This window comes from Prinia subflava, chromosome 3 (assembly GCF_021018805.1).
Source record: "Prinia subflava isolate CZ2003 ecotype Zambia chromosome 3, Cam_Psub_1.2, whole genome shotgun sequence".
Classification (NCBI taxonomy): Eukaryota; Metazoa; Chordata; class Aves; order Passeriformes; family Cisticolidae; genus Prinia; species Prinia subflava.
Window position 1 is genome coordinate 51,210,758 of NC_086249.1, and position 14,207 is coordinate 51,224,964.

The window sequence follows — 14,207 nt, forward strand, 5'->3', positions numbered from 1 at the left end:
TTTGTAGTTTCATGGTTCAGTGCTGCTTTTGTGTGGTAATAAAGTAAGATTTTACAGCTTGAATTGAGAAATATTAATAGCCTCCTTCATAAGTACAGTTGATAAGCTAAATAAGGTGATTAAAAATGATCACATTTATACATGGTCTACTAAAGATTGAGCCTTTTGTTATTTATATGTAACAATATTATGTTATATATTCCAGTCTCAATAAGCCAGCTTTTAAGTATCCTTGCTGGGGAAAAATGTAGAAAAGGTTCCACAGAAAGTATTTTTGGTAATTAATTCTTATAAAGATGCCACGTTTTGGTATATATTTTTTGCTCAATATATAATTAAAAAAAATGTTTACTTGGTCAGATTCTGAAGAGGCCATCCTAGTCCCAACCCTTGCTCAGAGCAGGGCTAACTCAAGCTAGGTCACCTTGCTCAAGGTCTTGTCTAGTTGAGCTTTGAATATCTCCAAGGTGGCCTGCTCTAGTGCTTAGCCACTCTGGAAAGTTTTTCTCTCTATGTCCATTTGAGATTACCCATGTTTCAACCTGTGTTTCTTGCACTTTCTCATTTCACTTCACAGCACTCAGAATTGGCTTTGTCTCCTTAAGCCATGTTCAGATGGTAGGCAGGGCAACAACTTCCTTGTTTGCTCTTCTTTGGGATGAACAATGGTGCTCTCAGTGTCTCCTCCTATGAACATGGCCTGCAGCCCCTGAAACACCTCAGTGCCCTGTCTTCAGTTGGGGGGTGTTCTCTCATAATGGGGAGCCCTGAAACTGGACAGAATAGACATGGCTTTGTGCTATAGGGAGAGAAATAATGACATTTTTTGATTTGCTAACTAGAGCCTTGCTGTTGCACCCCAGCATGTCCTTAGGCTTTACCAGTGTATGGGGACACTGGTTTGTGTTCAAATGGTTCTACACCATGAACCCACAGAGCTGCTTTCTGTTCAGCTACTTCCTAGTCTGAGTGGCTGGAAGGAAGAGTATGGCTTGGCTCTTATTGTTGAGCTCTGTGATATTCCTTTTGGCCAAGGAATTGCTATGGTGGTACATCTTGCATTGTTCAGTTTTTACTAGCATGTTATCCTCCACACTCTCCACCACACAAAATAAACAAAACAAACAAAACCCCTCCACACTATTATTTCTGTTTTGTTTTGGTTTTTTAATGAAAAGTTGTGCATCTATTTTAAAGTTTAATGTGGTCACAATAAAAGAATTTTGACACGCTTATGCCAGCAAGCTATGCTGATGTGTAGGAAAAAAAATGTAATGTACTTCTTCATTACAGAATATGTATTACATGGGAAGTAAGTACTTTATAATAACCATTACTAGAATGACTTTTTTTGATCTAGCTGCTACCTTAACTTCTGATTCCTCTAATTTCTGAACTGGAGTGTGTGGAGAGCAACACAAAAGATATCTTCATTTTAAGTAGAAGTAGTATTTTGAGTAGGCTTTGCTACAGGTCCAAGAGGCTTAAATCATTCTGTTCATGCACATCTTTCCTTGTTTAGTCTCTACAGGGGATGATTTTCAGCTGTCCTTTACTGTGTCGATCAAAGTTTCTGTCCCAGAACTGTCTCTAATCAAGTGCCATAACTTATGTTTGTAGAGAAGCCTGAGAGTGAGGCAAATATGCAGAGATCATGTCTCAAACAGTTTCCCCGGTTTTTGACTATTGAGTTTTTTCCAGCAATTTCCTCAGCTGGATGTTTTCTTTCTTTCTTTGATGAACTTCTTTTGCACAGATCTGAGCAGTCCTTTCCTGAACCTATGTTAAATTTTAGCAGACACAGAATAGTGAATAACACCTTCATATGCTGTATGAAGCACCTTTTTCCTAAGTTTGCTCAATTTCCTACCTGCTAGCTTAGGGATGGTGAGTATCCAATCCCTTTTTATCTCCTAAATATCACTTGCAACCATATGAATATGTTAAATACCCTCTTTGGTCTTTTTCATGGTGGAGAAACCCGATCTTCTTAGTTAGTGTTCAAAAGAAAGGTGTTCCGTATTTTTGATCTGCTTTCTTACTGTCAAGTAGAGAAGGGCAGACAGGAGGGAGAGTTTAGAAAAAGCAGATGAAGAAAAGGAGAAAGAAAAAGATGAAGGGAGATATATATTTGATCTGTCATTATAGAGAACAGTACCACATGACTGAGAAAATGTGATGTGATGCAGTTATGGTATTATTCAACCTCCTACTCCTCAAAAAATGTTAATTACCAGTTTATTAAGCTAAATATAGTGCATGATAAGTTACATGAAAGTTTCAAAATTGCAAGTATGTGGCCTTTGCATGGCTCCTTTTAGCCTGTCGTACTTGTTATTTTGGATAGAAGAGTTGAGTGTAAGAGTGACAAGTGACAGTCATTTGCAGTTACAAGGGGTAGGACTTGGCTTGCACAGTTCTGTGAGAATTGGTGACTGCATGTGGGTATGTGCCTATGCAGAATGAAAAGGTTTAATGTTACCATGCCATTTCTCTGAGAAGATGATGTACCTGTTTTACTATTTGACAAATGGAGGGTATCACCAGTTCCTGTTTCTCAGTTGAGGTGGTTATTGCTTGAGATGTCTTATCTCTGCTGGTTCTTGCTTGCCTGCCTGCTCTCATCATATACTGGGAATTTATTTTTCTATAGGATGCAGATGTATATTTCACTATGTACTTTTTAGCTTAATATTGCTTCCTAAATGTTTTGGCACAGACTTGATTTCATTATTTCTTAATCAGAATAGCAGAGCATAAACTTTAAAACTCTTGTATTTAAGAAAGTAAATAGTCCAGTTTTGAGTCATAGCATCATATGGTTGCTTGGCTCCATTGACAAAATGAAAAACAAGTTGAAAATAAGCTTTTCAGAGCTGTGGAGATCTGAAAGTGTGTTTGTCTTTGAGCTCCTAATACTAAACCAATTATTGCAAACTTTCCCCTTTGACTGCCATGGTGGGGCTGCTGCACTGCCCTTGGTACTCCCCAGCCCCTGTGTACTATCAAGCCTTCATTTCCTTCTGGTGGCCTGTCCTGCCCCAGCACACATTTGGCTTCCTCTCACGTCCCTCTGTATTTGGCAAGCACCAGCCTGTGTTATGGCTGGTTTGGAACTAGGGGAGTGCTTCAATTGACCAGTTGATTGCTCCTGCTGGAGATGGATGACAGCCAAGTTCTGTTTCCTTTTTCCACAATGCAACTGCTAATTTGTATGTCTGGCTCCTACCAGGCAGCTGATTTCTGGGAAACTTAGAGGAAACTTAGGTGTCTTTGAGACCTCTGTTTCTTTGTCAAATTTGGCTAAAAGTGGCTTGCTTGATTAGAATTCATCTGTGTGACGTGGCTGCTGGACAAACTGCATAATATATAATCATTGTTTTTCTAAGACTAGTTGAACTGCATTTTAAAAACTTTTGAATTTGGTCACTAAAACAAAAATTAGTAAGCTGGACTTTGTGTGAAATGGTTTATCAATTTAATCTATGAAGTGTTTGTTTTTTCCAAATATTGAATACAAAAGGAGGGCAGAGAAATTTGGCAAAAGTGCCTGTCTCTGCCTTATGGTCCTTAGTTTGGCAGCTGGAGTGTTTCAGTCTAGGTAAAATGGATACCAGCTCAGGCATGGGGATTGGAGAAGCGTATTCTGCCTCCTGTGCTTTGTGAATCTGTAATACACACTGTTGTGAATAGTCATTCTTCTTTGATGCCATTCCCCAATTTATATATAATCAAACTTTCTTCTGAATTGCCTCAGGATCTCAGGCAAATTAGCCCTCAGGCTTAGTGAATCAGTCTGTGGGTTTGATTGATTGGGGTTTTTTTTTTTCTCTTTGTATGTATTTTAGCATTTAGAGCAAGTTCAACAAAGGGAAGTGACGAAGGGTAAGTTACCTAGCCCTGCAATTATAGGGAGATGCTACGTTTATGCAGTGCTCTAAGATGAATTCTAATTTTTGTGCACGATGTTACTTGGTGTTACAATGTGTTATTTGGTGTTACAATTATCCACTGCAGTTATTCTTTGCTAGGACAACATGCAGCTGTGGTAAAATGTTTTTTAATCCCTTCATGCTTTCAGAAGCAGAAGCTAAGCTCTTCATTCAAGACAGATAGAAAGTGACCATTTCTTGAAATATTGTGATAGATAAAATTTCAGCTGGTGCAGGAAAGATTTTATCAGAATTTGTCCAAAATGAAAATGGCTGAGAGGGATGATCTTCTCTTACGATTTATTTTATAGAACATATATGGTTATTGGCAGATAATTGTCCTGCCGAACAGGAGAGAATAATTTTTGAAGGGGACTGTCTTCATACATTCAGCTGAATTCATCTTGATTTCTTCAAAATAAGGAAGATGATGGTCCTCAACATTATTTTTAAAATTTTACTTCTTCCTAACTTGAATGATGAGACACCATAACTTGTCCTAACTCCAAGTTCGTTGTATTCTATTCTCTGTAGAAATCAGCATGCAGCAGTTGTGAATTGAACTTCTCTATTTATTCTGATGCATTACTTTTGCTCTCTAACACCTCCCTCAGCTGTCAGAGATCAAGAGCAGGTGTGTACTAAGGTCTGTTTGGCTCTTAATGCTACAGATGGAAGTAGACCGGAATTTAGCTATCTGTAAGACTTGTAAGGAAAATGGAACCTGAAGTAATTGAGCAAGGGTGGGTGTGTATTAATGAACGGTGTCAGAATTGCTGGTAATTAGGACTTTCAGTTAATCAGCAGTACACTGAACAGACAACATGAACATGAGTCTCCTCTTATAATGCTTTCACATGTGCTCACATATTAGATCCAGTCACATAACCCTAAAGCAAAAAGAGGAAAAGGAAAAGCACTTTGAAAAAGCAGCTAGTTATCTGACAAAATGTCTGTCATACTAGTTACCTGCTCATGACAATAAAGACATGCCTCATGTTGCTCTATTTTTTCTGCATATCCTTTCTGAACTCTCCTGAAAGAACATCAGAGTGCAGAAAAATGAATGGTCTTAGTTGAAGTAATGTTAAAAAAAGGCAGAGACAAGGTTACTTATTTTGTCATTTTCTTCTGCCTTTGTTCTTCACCCTTATGTCTCCTCTGTCACTATTTTTATCAGTGTCCTTTGCATTTCTGTGTATGAAAGCTTGCAATTTTCAGTTGTATGAGGAGTTTAAAGAGATGCTTTTGGTCAAGGGAAAGTTGGAGTGTGTAAATGCTGTTCATGGCTGGAGATGAGCATCTCAAGCCTTAGTGCCTGTAGAACACCACTCTATATCCCAAGGCTTGCTCACAAATTACCCCATTTCACCTCACTGATACATTAGGTGGAGCTACGAATACACTGGTAGTTAGTTATATAAGTTTTGATGATATATTGTTATTTGCCTATAGCAGATGGAGCTGGACTTGAGTTAATTCAGATCCATTAAAAATTTCAGAATTAGGAGCAGAATATATGAAATTAATTCATGTCAAGAATACTTGGATGTGTGCTATTGTACAGTTTCGTGAGGTGGGACACTTCACAGTAAATTGTGATTGCAGTTGTTAGCCCAGATATCAGGAATTACATCTATCCTTTAACCAAACTTCAGAGGAGATACAGGTGTATGTGCAGATAGGGAAAATGCTTAGCAAAGGCTGGTGAAGAACCAGGTGGTGCCTTGTTGAGGGAGAAGTCTGTGAGTCAAGAGGGAGTTTTCTGATCAAATTTGTATGGGCAAAGCAACTTTGAGATCAGCACTGTGACTCATGGTTATTTGACCAGTCTGTGTGAAAGCCAAATTTTCTGTTGTCAAACCATCAACTTCTCTTAAATTCTCACTAGTAAACAGAGTAATAGTCTTGCCAAAGTGTAGGCAGTGACTTGATCTTTCAAAAAGTTATGAGTAATATCAAAGAAAAGGGAGCAAATCATGTTTGTGGAGAGGGATGTGAAAATGGTGTCATGAGAAGCATTTTTTAAAATTTTACTTTTGAGCAGTCAGTGTCTAGATCCTTTAACCAGTAAAGACAAAATAAATAGTTGGCCATAAAGGATAAGCATAGCCTGAGTGTACAGCAAGACAGAAGCCCTTACTGAGTTGTTTAGTTAGGCATTCACAGTTTGTCAGTGGAATATGTAGAGAAGGGAGTGGGGTGCCTTCTGTTGAATCTCTTTGTGAATTATATTAGAAGTATTTTCCTGTGTTTACTGTGAATTAAAGAGCTCTAGTGTATGAAAAGTATTTCTGAAACTTTAAAGTCAGGGACAAATTTTGTAGCATGCATATCGAACTTCATTCTTGGGGTTGGTATTCCCTGAGATTCTCCTCGGGGTTGCTGTTCCCCGGGGTAATAAGGTTTTCTGTCTTCTCTTCGCCCTAGGTGTTTCACACTGGAGCCAGAGACGCCAAGCTGAGTCCAGCAGTCCGTGTTATCAAGGCTGTTTATTCTTAATTATCTCTCAGTTCTTTCCCAGCTTTGCAAGGCATCCCCAGCAGAGCAGGACACGCGGCGGACTGGGCGGATCAGAGAGCCCCGCACCTTATGTACGGTACCCTTGACCCAACCACCGTCCAAAACGTACTTTTTATTTACAAAATCTTACCAATGCCTACTACCCATGCTAACATGTCAATTCTACTCTAAACCAATCTCTAAAATCCAACTCAGCAAAAGATGGGGGACGAGAGCAAGAACAAGGAGCACAGGGGCCACTCCCCAATTCCTCCATCTTGTCTCTTCAGCCCCATACACTAAGAATCCTAATTTCTATATTTATATTCTATAATAAACCAGCAACTACTTATTTTAAATTCTTAGAGTTTGTGATTCTTCCTGCATGTGAGTATTCACTCCCATGGGCAGGAGTCAGAGTCAGTGTCCTTCTGGGCTCTGTGTGAGGCTGGCTGACCCCCCTGTACAAATCCCAGACCCCCCCTGTACAGTCTCCAAACCCTCCAGGGCGGCCAGAGGGATATGCTGGACTCCAACACTTCATGCCATAAATAAAATAATTGAATAGTTTGGGTCAGAAGGGACATTTAAAGGACATCTAGTCCAGCCCCTCTGCCATGGGCAGGGACATCTTCAACTAGATCAGGATGTTCCAAGCCTTATTCATGACCCCGAAAGTTTCCAGGGATTGGGCATATACCAATCTCTCTAAGCAACCTGTTCCAGTGTTTCCCTCACTGGAAAAAAAATTGCTTCCTTGTATCTGCTTGTAATCCCACCCTCCTGCAGTTTAAAACCATTCCACTTTGTCCTATCACAGTAGGGCCTGCTTAAAAGCTTGTCCCCTTCCTTTTTATAAGCCCTTTCATATACTGAAAGGCTGCAATAAGATCACCCTGGAGCCTTCTTCTTCTCCTTCTCTGAACAACCCCATCTCTCTCAGCCTTTCCTCACAGAAGAGGTTCCATCCCTCTGATCATTTTTGTGTCCCTCATCTGGAATTGCTCCAGCAGGTCCACATCCTTCCAGTGCTTGGGACCCCATAGCTGGAGGCAGCACTCCAGGTGGGGTTTCAACAGTGCAGAGGGACACAATCACCTCCTTCAGCCTGCTGGTCCTGCTTCATTTGATGCAGCCTGGGATGCCATTTGCTTTCTGGGCTCTGAACGCATGTTGCCAACTCACATCCAGCTTTCCATCCAGCAGCACCCCCCAGTCCTTCTCAGCATGGCTGCTCTCAATCCCTTCATCCCCCAGCCTGTATTGATACTGGGGGTTTCTCCAACCCAGGTGCAGGACCATGCACTAGGCTTTGTTGAACCGCATGAGGTTCCCACAGGCTCATTTCTTGAGCTTGTCCCTCTGGGTGGCATCCTGTCCCTCAGGTGTGTGGACTGCACGGCTCAGTTTGGTTTTGCCAGAAGGGAAAAATGGTAAAGCAGATGCCAAAGTGCTTTGCCTGCCACACTCAGTGAAGGGCTCTTTGTCTGCCTCCCTGTGCGTGTTACTGAGTATCTCTGTAACAGTTCACTGACACTCTCCTCATTTTTGGACAGTGTCTGAGAAAAGACTGTTTTCCATCAGATAGGGAAGGTTAAGGAGTGAAAGGGTGGGAATTCTGACTAGGAATTAAAGCAGAGCAATGGAGAAAGCTGGAGTCAGGATTTTCAGAAATGTGGGTTGCACATTCAGTGCACATCTCTAAATTCATATCAGAATGATACCTACTTAGGCCAAAAAAACCTGTTGGTGTTTCAAGCAGGGCATTCAAAGTTAAAGCTTGTCTTTGTTGATAATTTTAACAAAAATCTAAATGTGCTTAATTCCACTTTGGAAAGGTAGTGTCATCTCACTTTATGGAGAGCCTTGAAGGCATGTTTAATTATTTCATATTGTTCACTTGGATCCTGTGATCACAATATCCTTACAAAAAAAGGTAGCAAAAAAAGAGCAAAAGAAAAAAAGTCTTAAGGGTGGCATAATATATTTTGTGTGGACTACAAGTAGTAGCTATTGAAGATAAGAGTTACAGCATGTTATAGTGTTGCCCATGCCTGAAGTGGTGTGAGTAAATACACATAAAAATACTGTTTATGAAACCTGTCTGACATTTAATGTTTGTATTTTCTTTCCTTTCTGGTATTGTCTGTGTCTTTAATGTAATTTTTGTGTAGTAATACATAGGTTTTGAAAGATGTAGTTTTTCAGTCTAACTTATTAGATAAATTTAGATAAATTAGCTAAATGAGAGCTTTATTTTCCTATTCCTGAATTTTCTATCTACATGTGAAACTATAGTTTTAAAATCAACTTCAGAAACTGCTAGAGGCAATGCAAGATAGAAGAATTTCTGTGGTGCACATAGGATGAAACGGAGTAGAAATAGTGAGATTTTGCATTACTGCTACTGTGGCCTGTCTGCATATAATTTGTTGCAAGTTTCAATCACACAAAATACAAGTTTATTGGAGTGTCTGTTCAATGAAGAAATTTTTTTTTTTTTTTTAAGCAGACACCTGAATTTGCAGGCTTTCAGAATTTTACAGTTATGTACATTATTTGCTTGTTCTTTCTTTAATTTTGGGGCAGTCATTTACTTTTTGGTGTAAAAATATTCTACACCGGACTGTGCAAGCAGTTAATGGCTATAGCTGTGCTGTTGGCTTTTGTGGTGCTGCACATGCTGGAGTGTGGTGACTGCCAGAAGGGCATCATTCAATCATCCCAACATATACTTTCTCCCTTGTGCATGTTTCTGGAGTCTATGGCAGCCACTAGTGCTCTAGGTATAAAAGTAATTCAGTGTGAGAAGTATCCATTTCCCTGAAATCATCCAGATCAATTTGTGTCATATTCCTGAGTCAAGAAGTTGAGACATTGGTGAAGGTTGGTAAAATATTGGGATAACTTCTTGGGCAAGTTCTCTACAAGACTGACTGTAGTAGCTGTTTCTGTCTTCCTATTAGAGGAAAGAGGAGGAAGCACAAGTTTAGTTCATCCTAAGAAGGACTTTTTCTTTGACATTCGGGAAACAAGGGGATTTCTTAGGATTCTAAGAGTTTGAATGTGTTCATATGTATTTTTAATTGCTGTTTATAAGGACAGAATTTTGTTTTCCCTAAATTATGATTCTGCCTGTTTTGCAGAAGCTTTATCTTTTCTGACAACACTGAAAGCTCTTCTTGCAGTTGCATTCAAACAGTAGGTAAATATTAGCCTGTGCATTTCAAAATGTAGCTCTTGTGCTCTTGTCTTGATGCCTGTTGTCAGGAATGTGTAGTCTTAGAGTTATGGTCCAACAGTAGACACAAGTTTAATTCTCTGTCCAAATTTAATTGCCTAAAATTTAGATGCTTGTGTCGAGCTGGTTACTCTTATATCTCCATTAAATTTACAGAAATAATTACCTCCAGAAGGCCATTCATCTCTTTCTTAGCTAGGTGTCCAAGATAAGAAAGATAAATTGCTGTGGTGATTGCAAATGGGACAGTGACTCATTCCGATTCAAATATCCAGCCTACCCTCTGCAGCGAGGGTCACTGAATCTCATCAGAACTGTTCAGATGGCACTGCTTAGTTGCAGATTGCTTTTTCCTGTTTTGAACTGTTTAGATTTTATTTCTCTCTGTATGTGTTTTTTATATATTTACATATTTATGTATACATGGTAGAGGTGTCCAAAGGGTAGGAATGAGTCTGGTAAAGGATCTGGGGTAAAAGTGTGAAGAGTGGCTGAGAGAGCTGGGGTTGTTTAGCCTGAAGGAGAGGAGGCTCAGGGGAGACCTCGCTGCTCTCTACAACAGCCTGAAGCGAGGTTGTAGCAAGGTGAGGGTCAGTCTCTTCTCCCAAGTAATGAGTTGTAGGACAAGAAGAAAAACCTCACTTTGTTCCCAGAGAAGGTTTAGGATATTGGAAAAATTTCTTCACAGAAAGGTTGATTAAGACTTGGAGTAGGCTGCCCAGTAAAGAGTTTGAGTCTCCATCCCTGGAGGTTTTTAAAAGATTTGTAGATGTGCTACTCAGGGACATGTTTTAGTAGTGGACTTAGCACTGTTTCATTAATAGTTGGACTCAATGATCTTAAAAGTCTTTTTCCAACTGAAACAATTCTATAATTTTTTATTTGTTTTTGGAGTGTAAGGCCTCTCTTAGTGTGTTTGTAGCTCTGGAGTTTTGGATGAGTTCCTGTTGTTTGTTTCACCTTTTGATTCTGGAGGCCCAGTTCAGAGAGGCAGAGGTAGTTCATAAAATGTTCCTTTTCATCTGAGCCATTTTTAAAGCAGTATTTGTTTTCTAGGTTGGTTAGCCATAGCTAAGATGGATGTATGATACAGTCCAGCAATTTAATTTTTTTTACCATAGTGTACAATATTAATTGGTTTTGCTTTTTAATTATGTTTTTAATTATAGCATCCAATGCAATGTATCACTGTATATAAAATAAATGTGCTTTTCTGTGTGGCATTTCCTTGGAGGACATGGAGGAAGATAACAGAGGAAGCACTGTGGTTTTGTGGATGTGATCTTTGCAGTATTTTTGAATGCAAGGTATAATAACTACGTTGCTTCAAATGTTTAGTTGTTGATTAAAAATACTCCAAATTTGCTCATAAAAATATCCACTTTTTGTCCCTGAATGCTTCCCACCACAAATTCAATTTTCCCTGCAGTACTGTTGTGAGGCAGAGCTGTTGTTATCGTTCTTTTATGGATGGCAGCTGTGGCAGAGGCTTTGCTTTTCCATTGTGAGTGGAGTGGGCAGCGTGCCCGTGTGAGCCGAGTGCCAGGTCCTGCCAGTGCGAGGGCTCTGCCGTGCTGCCTGACGGGAGGTGCCTAGTGCTGGATGAGGGCTGCAGGTGTCACACAGCACCCTGGCCTGCTGCAAGTGCTGCTGTCTCACTGCTACTGCTAGGTACCTCTACAGGCAGCTCTTTAACTTGAGCACATGAAGATTTTAAGGTCCTTGTTCCTGGAGTACCTTCATTTTTGGCATGTTTCTGTAACTTCTGAATACTCCAGTTCCCTGGGGAAGCCAAAATCTTCAGTCTGAACTGCAATTTTTTGCATGACTTGTTGATTACTATGAACTGGTAAATAAATTTATTTTTAAAGTAGAAAACTTTGAAAACTACAGCTATTTATACAAAGAAGACATTTTTTACAAATATAGGCTCTTTTCATTTGTAAAAAGCATGTTAACATTCTTTTGTGTTTAGACTTAAAGCGTGACAGCTTGCTTGTTGGGTTTGTGTGACCGGGTTTTGGTAGCAGGGAGCTAGAGAGGTGACTTCTGTAAGAGTCTGCCAGAAGCTTCCCCCACGAGCACAGAGCCAATGTGAGCCGGCCCCAGGACACACCCGCTACTGGCCAAGGCAGAGCCGGTCAGTGACAATGGCAGCACCAGCATTACCAGAGCTAAACAGGGGGGAAATTACTGTGCCAGAGCAAATACCAGCCAGAGAGAGGAGTGAGAATGTGTGACAGAAACAGATCTCTAAGATAGGTGTGCATCAGCACAGGTGCAGTTTTTCTCAATCAGCAGCTAAACTTTTAAACTTAACATCTGTTGAGTAAGAGGTGTCGTGAAAGGGAATTTAGCGTCCAGCAGGCAAAGAGAGAAAGAGGTGGAAGCAGGGACACTCTTTCCTTGAAGATCATGACTGAGATTTTTAAGGTGTATTATTTGATTTATGAAAAAGGTTTTTCTTGGCGTCTGGGAGTTTTGCTTATTTATTATTGTTGGAATTTCTTTTGTGGTGTACTAGCTTAGTTTTGTCTAGGAAGTTTTTCTCTATACATTGAGCCTCCCAGATGTGACTATGTCTATTCTTAGTGTGTCTTGGCTTTATGGATTGATAAATCTTCATGAATCCTGCATCTGTGGGTAAAATTGGGATACTCTGCTTTGCAATAGCATGACATTATCTTCTACTTAGCAGAAGGAGATGAATATTAGTATACAGCTGCATATCCCCAGCAATGCAAAGCTGTTGAATATGCTGAAAATGAATTTGCATTTAGTTTATACCCTTGCTGTTTTAGTAGGATGAGAATTGAAACAGATCTTTGGCCTAACACAGTTTTGACTAACAGGAGAGCATTTTTCTTCATGGGTTGCAGCAGGGTCGGTTAGAACCAGCATATTTCATAAATCTTGATTGAAAAGCTTGGCAGGTGTATTTAAGAAGGTTGTGAAGCCCCTGTACTTCCAGGTAAAAGCAGGCCTCTCCTGGAAGTTTGCAGGGACTAGGACTGGGGAAATGGTGCTGAATTGCCTAACAAGCTTAGTGTTTGTACAAGCTAAAATATTTTTATTGCAGAAATATATCGCTTTGTTCAATGAAGGAAAGGAATGAATTTACCTTTTGTAGCTAAAGGTGGTTGTAGCTGCTTGAACTACTTGCAAGCTGCTCTTTTGATGGCAAAAACATACCATGTCTCTATAGAAAGGATTGTGACCGCCACTGAGAAGTTCCAGATAATCTTTGCCCTGAATTTCAGTACCACAGATAGACAGTTTCCTTTTTTTTTTTTTCCCTGGGAAAGATATATTCATTCTTCTCTATTGTACTGGTACAGTCACCTGAATTAGTCATAGCAAAAATTTTGTTGTAAGATGTTGCCAGCAGCTACTTGGCTGCCATCCCACAACAAGAACAGACCACATCCAAGTTCTGATGCCAAATCATGCGTAGGTTAACCTTTGTAACCCATCTCAAATCAACACGTGCTGTCTCTGAGGAATAAATCTGGTCTATTTATAGGAATACTCTCCCTGTATTTGATAGCTTGCATGCAAACTATGCAATTAAAGCCTCTAGCAGTTGTTGCTGAGAGGCTTTCCCACTGTGAGGCAATGTCTATGAGAAACTACCCTTGTAGAAAGTAAATCCTTTTTTCACCTTAAGATTCCGCATGATTGAGTCATTGAATATGGAGGTATCAGTAAAGTGTCTGTCGCTGAAATAGCGTCATGTGCAGGAACAAGTTGCGGTTCCTGTCTGTTCACTTTCATCTGTGTGACATGAGCGGTAACACGTACGGGAAAGATGCTGTGACCTGTGGACGTCATGCAAGGAGAGGACTGTAAACACTGGCACTGTCAGCTGACATCAGGTGCCATACTGAATGCTAGCACTTAACACAGAGTAAAGCTCCAGCCATTAGCAATTAGCACAGAGGGAAAGTTTAAATGACCGGTGTTCTCCAAAATCTTGAACAGCAGGACAAGTCTTTTGAGGCAAAGTTTGGTGAATATCTTGTCTTGTGATTTTGTTTTTTTCCTTTCTGTGAACTTACATTAATTAGGGGTGAGAATTATGTTTTTCTCTCCAGAAGATAATTCTTTGTCCCTTTATATTAAAGAAGCGTCACAGGAAACAGGTTAAGACAGGGGTCTTAGTCTATGAAGTACTTTTCCTTTCTAATTTTGTGTCTTTGATCTGCATTATCTCCATCCAGGATAAGGTTAAAATTATGTGCCTGTAGTTTGGTAAAAAAATTACTTCCAAAATGGCTGCGTTTTACTTTATGTAAAATTGAATGATTCACACTTCACACTTCTATACATGTGGCAGCAGAAGAACATTGTGGGAAAAGATTAGTGGGCTTCAGCTATTGTTACTGCTCCTTTACGTTTTTTTCCCTGTAAAAATGAGAATCTTAAAACATTCACACTAACATGCTCTTCTGTAAACAGTTTAATAATTTTCAGTGTTTTTATAGACAAACATAATAGGATGACAAGCAACCACAAACAGAAATTTAAGAAAC

General features: G+C 39.8%; 1 protein-coding gene across 2 annotated transcripts in view; it reads left to right on the top strand.

Annotated features, from left to right (window-relative positions):
* TDRD3 (tudor domain containing 3) overlaps positions 1–14,207 on the top strand; it is a 93,397-nt gene that overhangs the window by 14,377 nt on the left and 64,813 nt on the right. Inside the window, exon 2 of one of the 2 annotated variants that reach the window (XM_063392196.1) lies at positions 6,363–6,526. The exons of the other annotated variant lie outside the window; for it this stretch is intronic. Within the exon in view, the coding sequence (XP_063248266.1) occupies positions 6,525–6,526 (2 nt within the window). The 5' untranslated portion in view covers positions 6,363–6,524. The remainder of the gene's footprint in view (positions 1–6,362; positions 6,527–14,207) is intronic. 2 annotated transcript variants of the gene reach the window in all.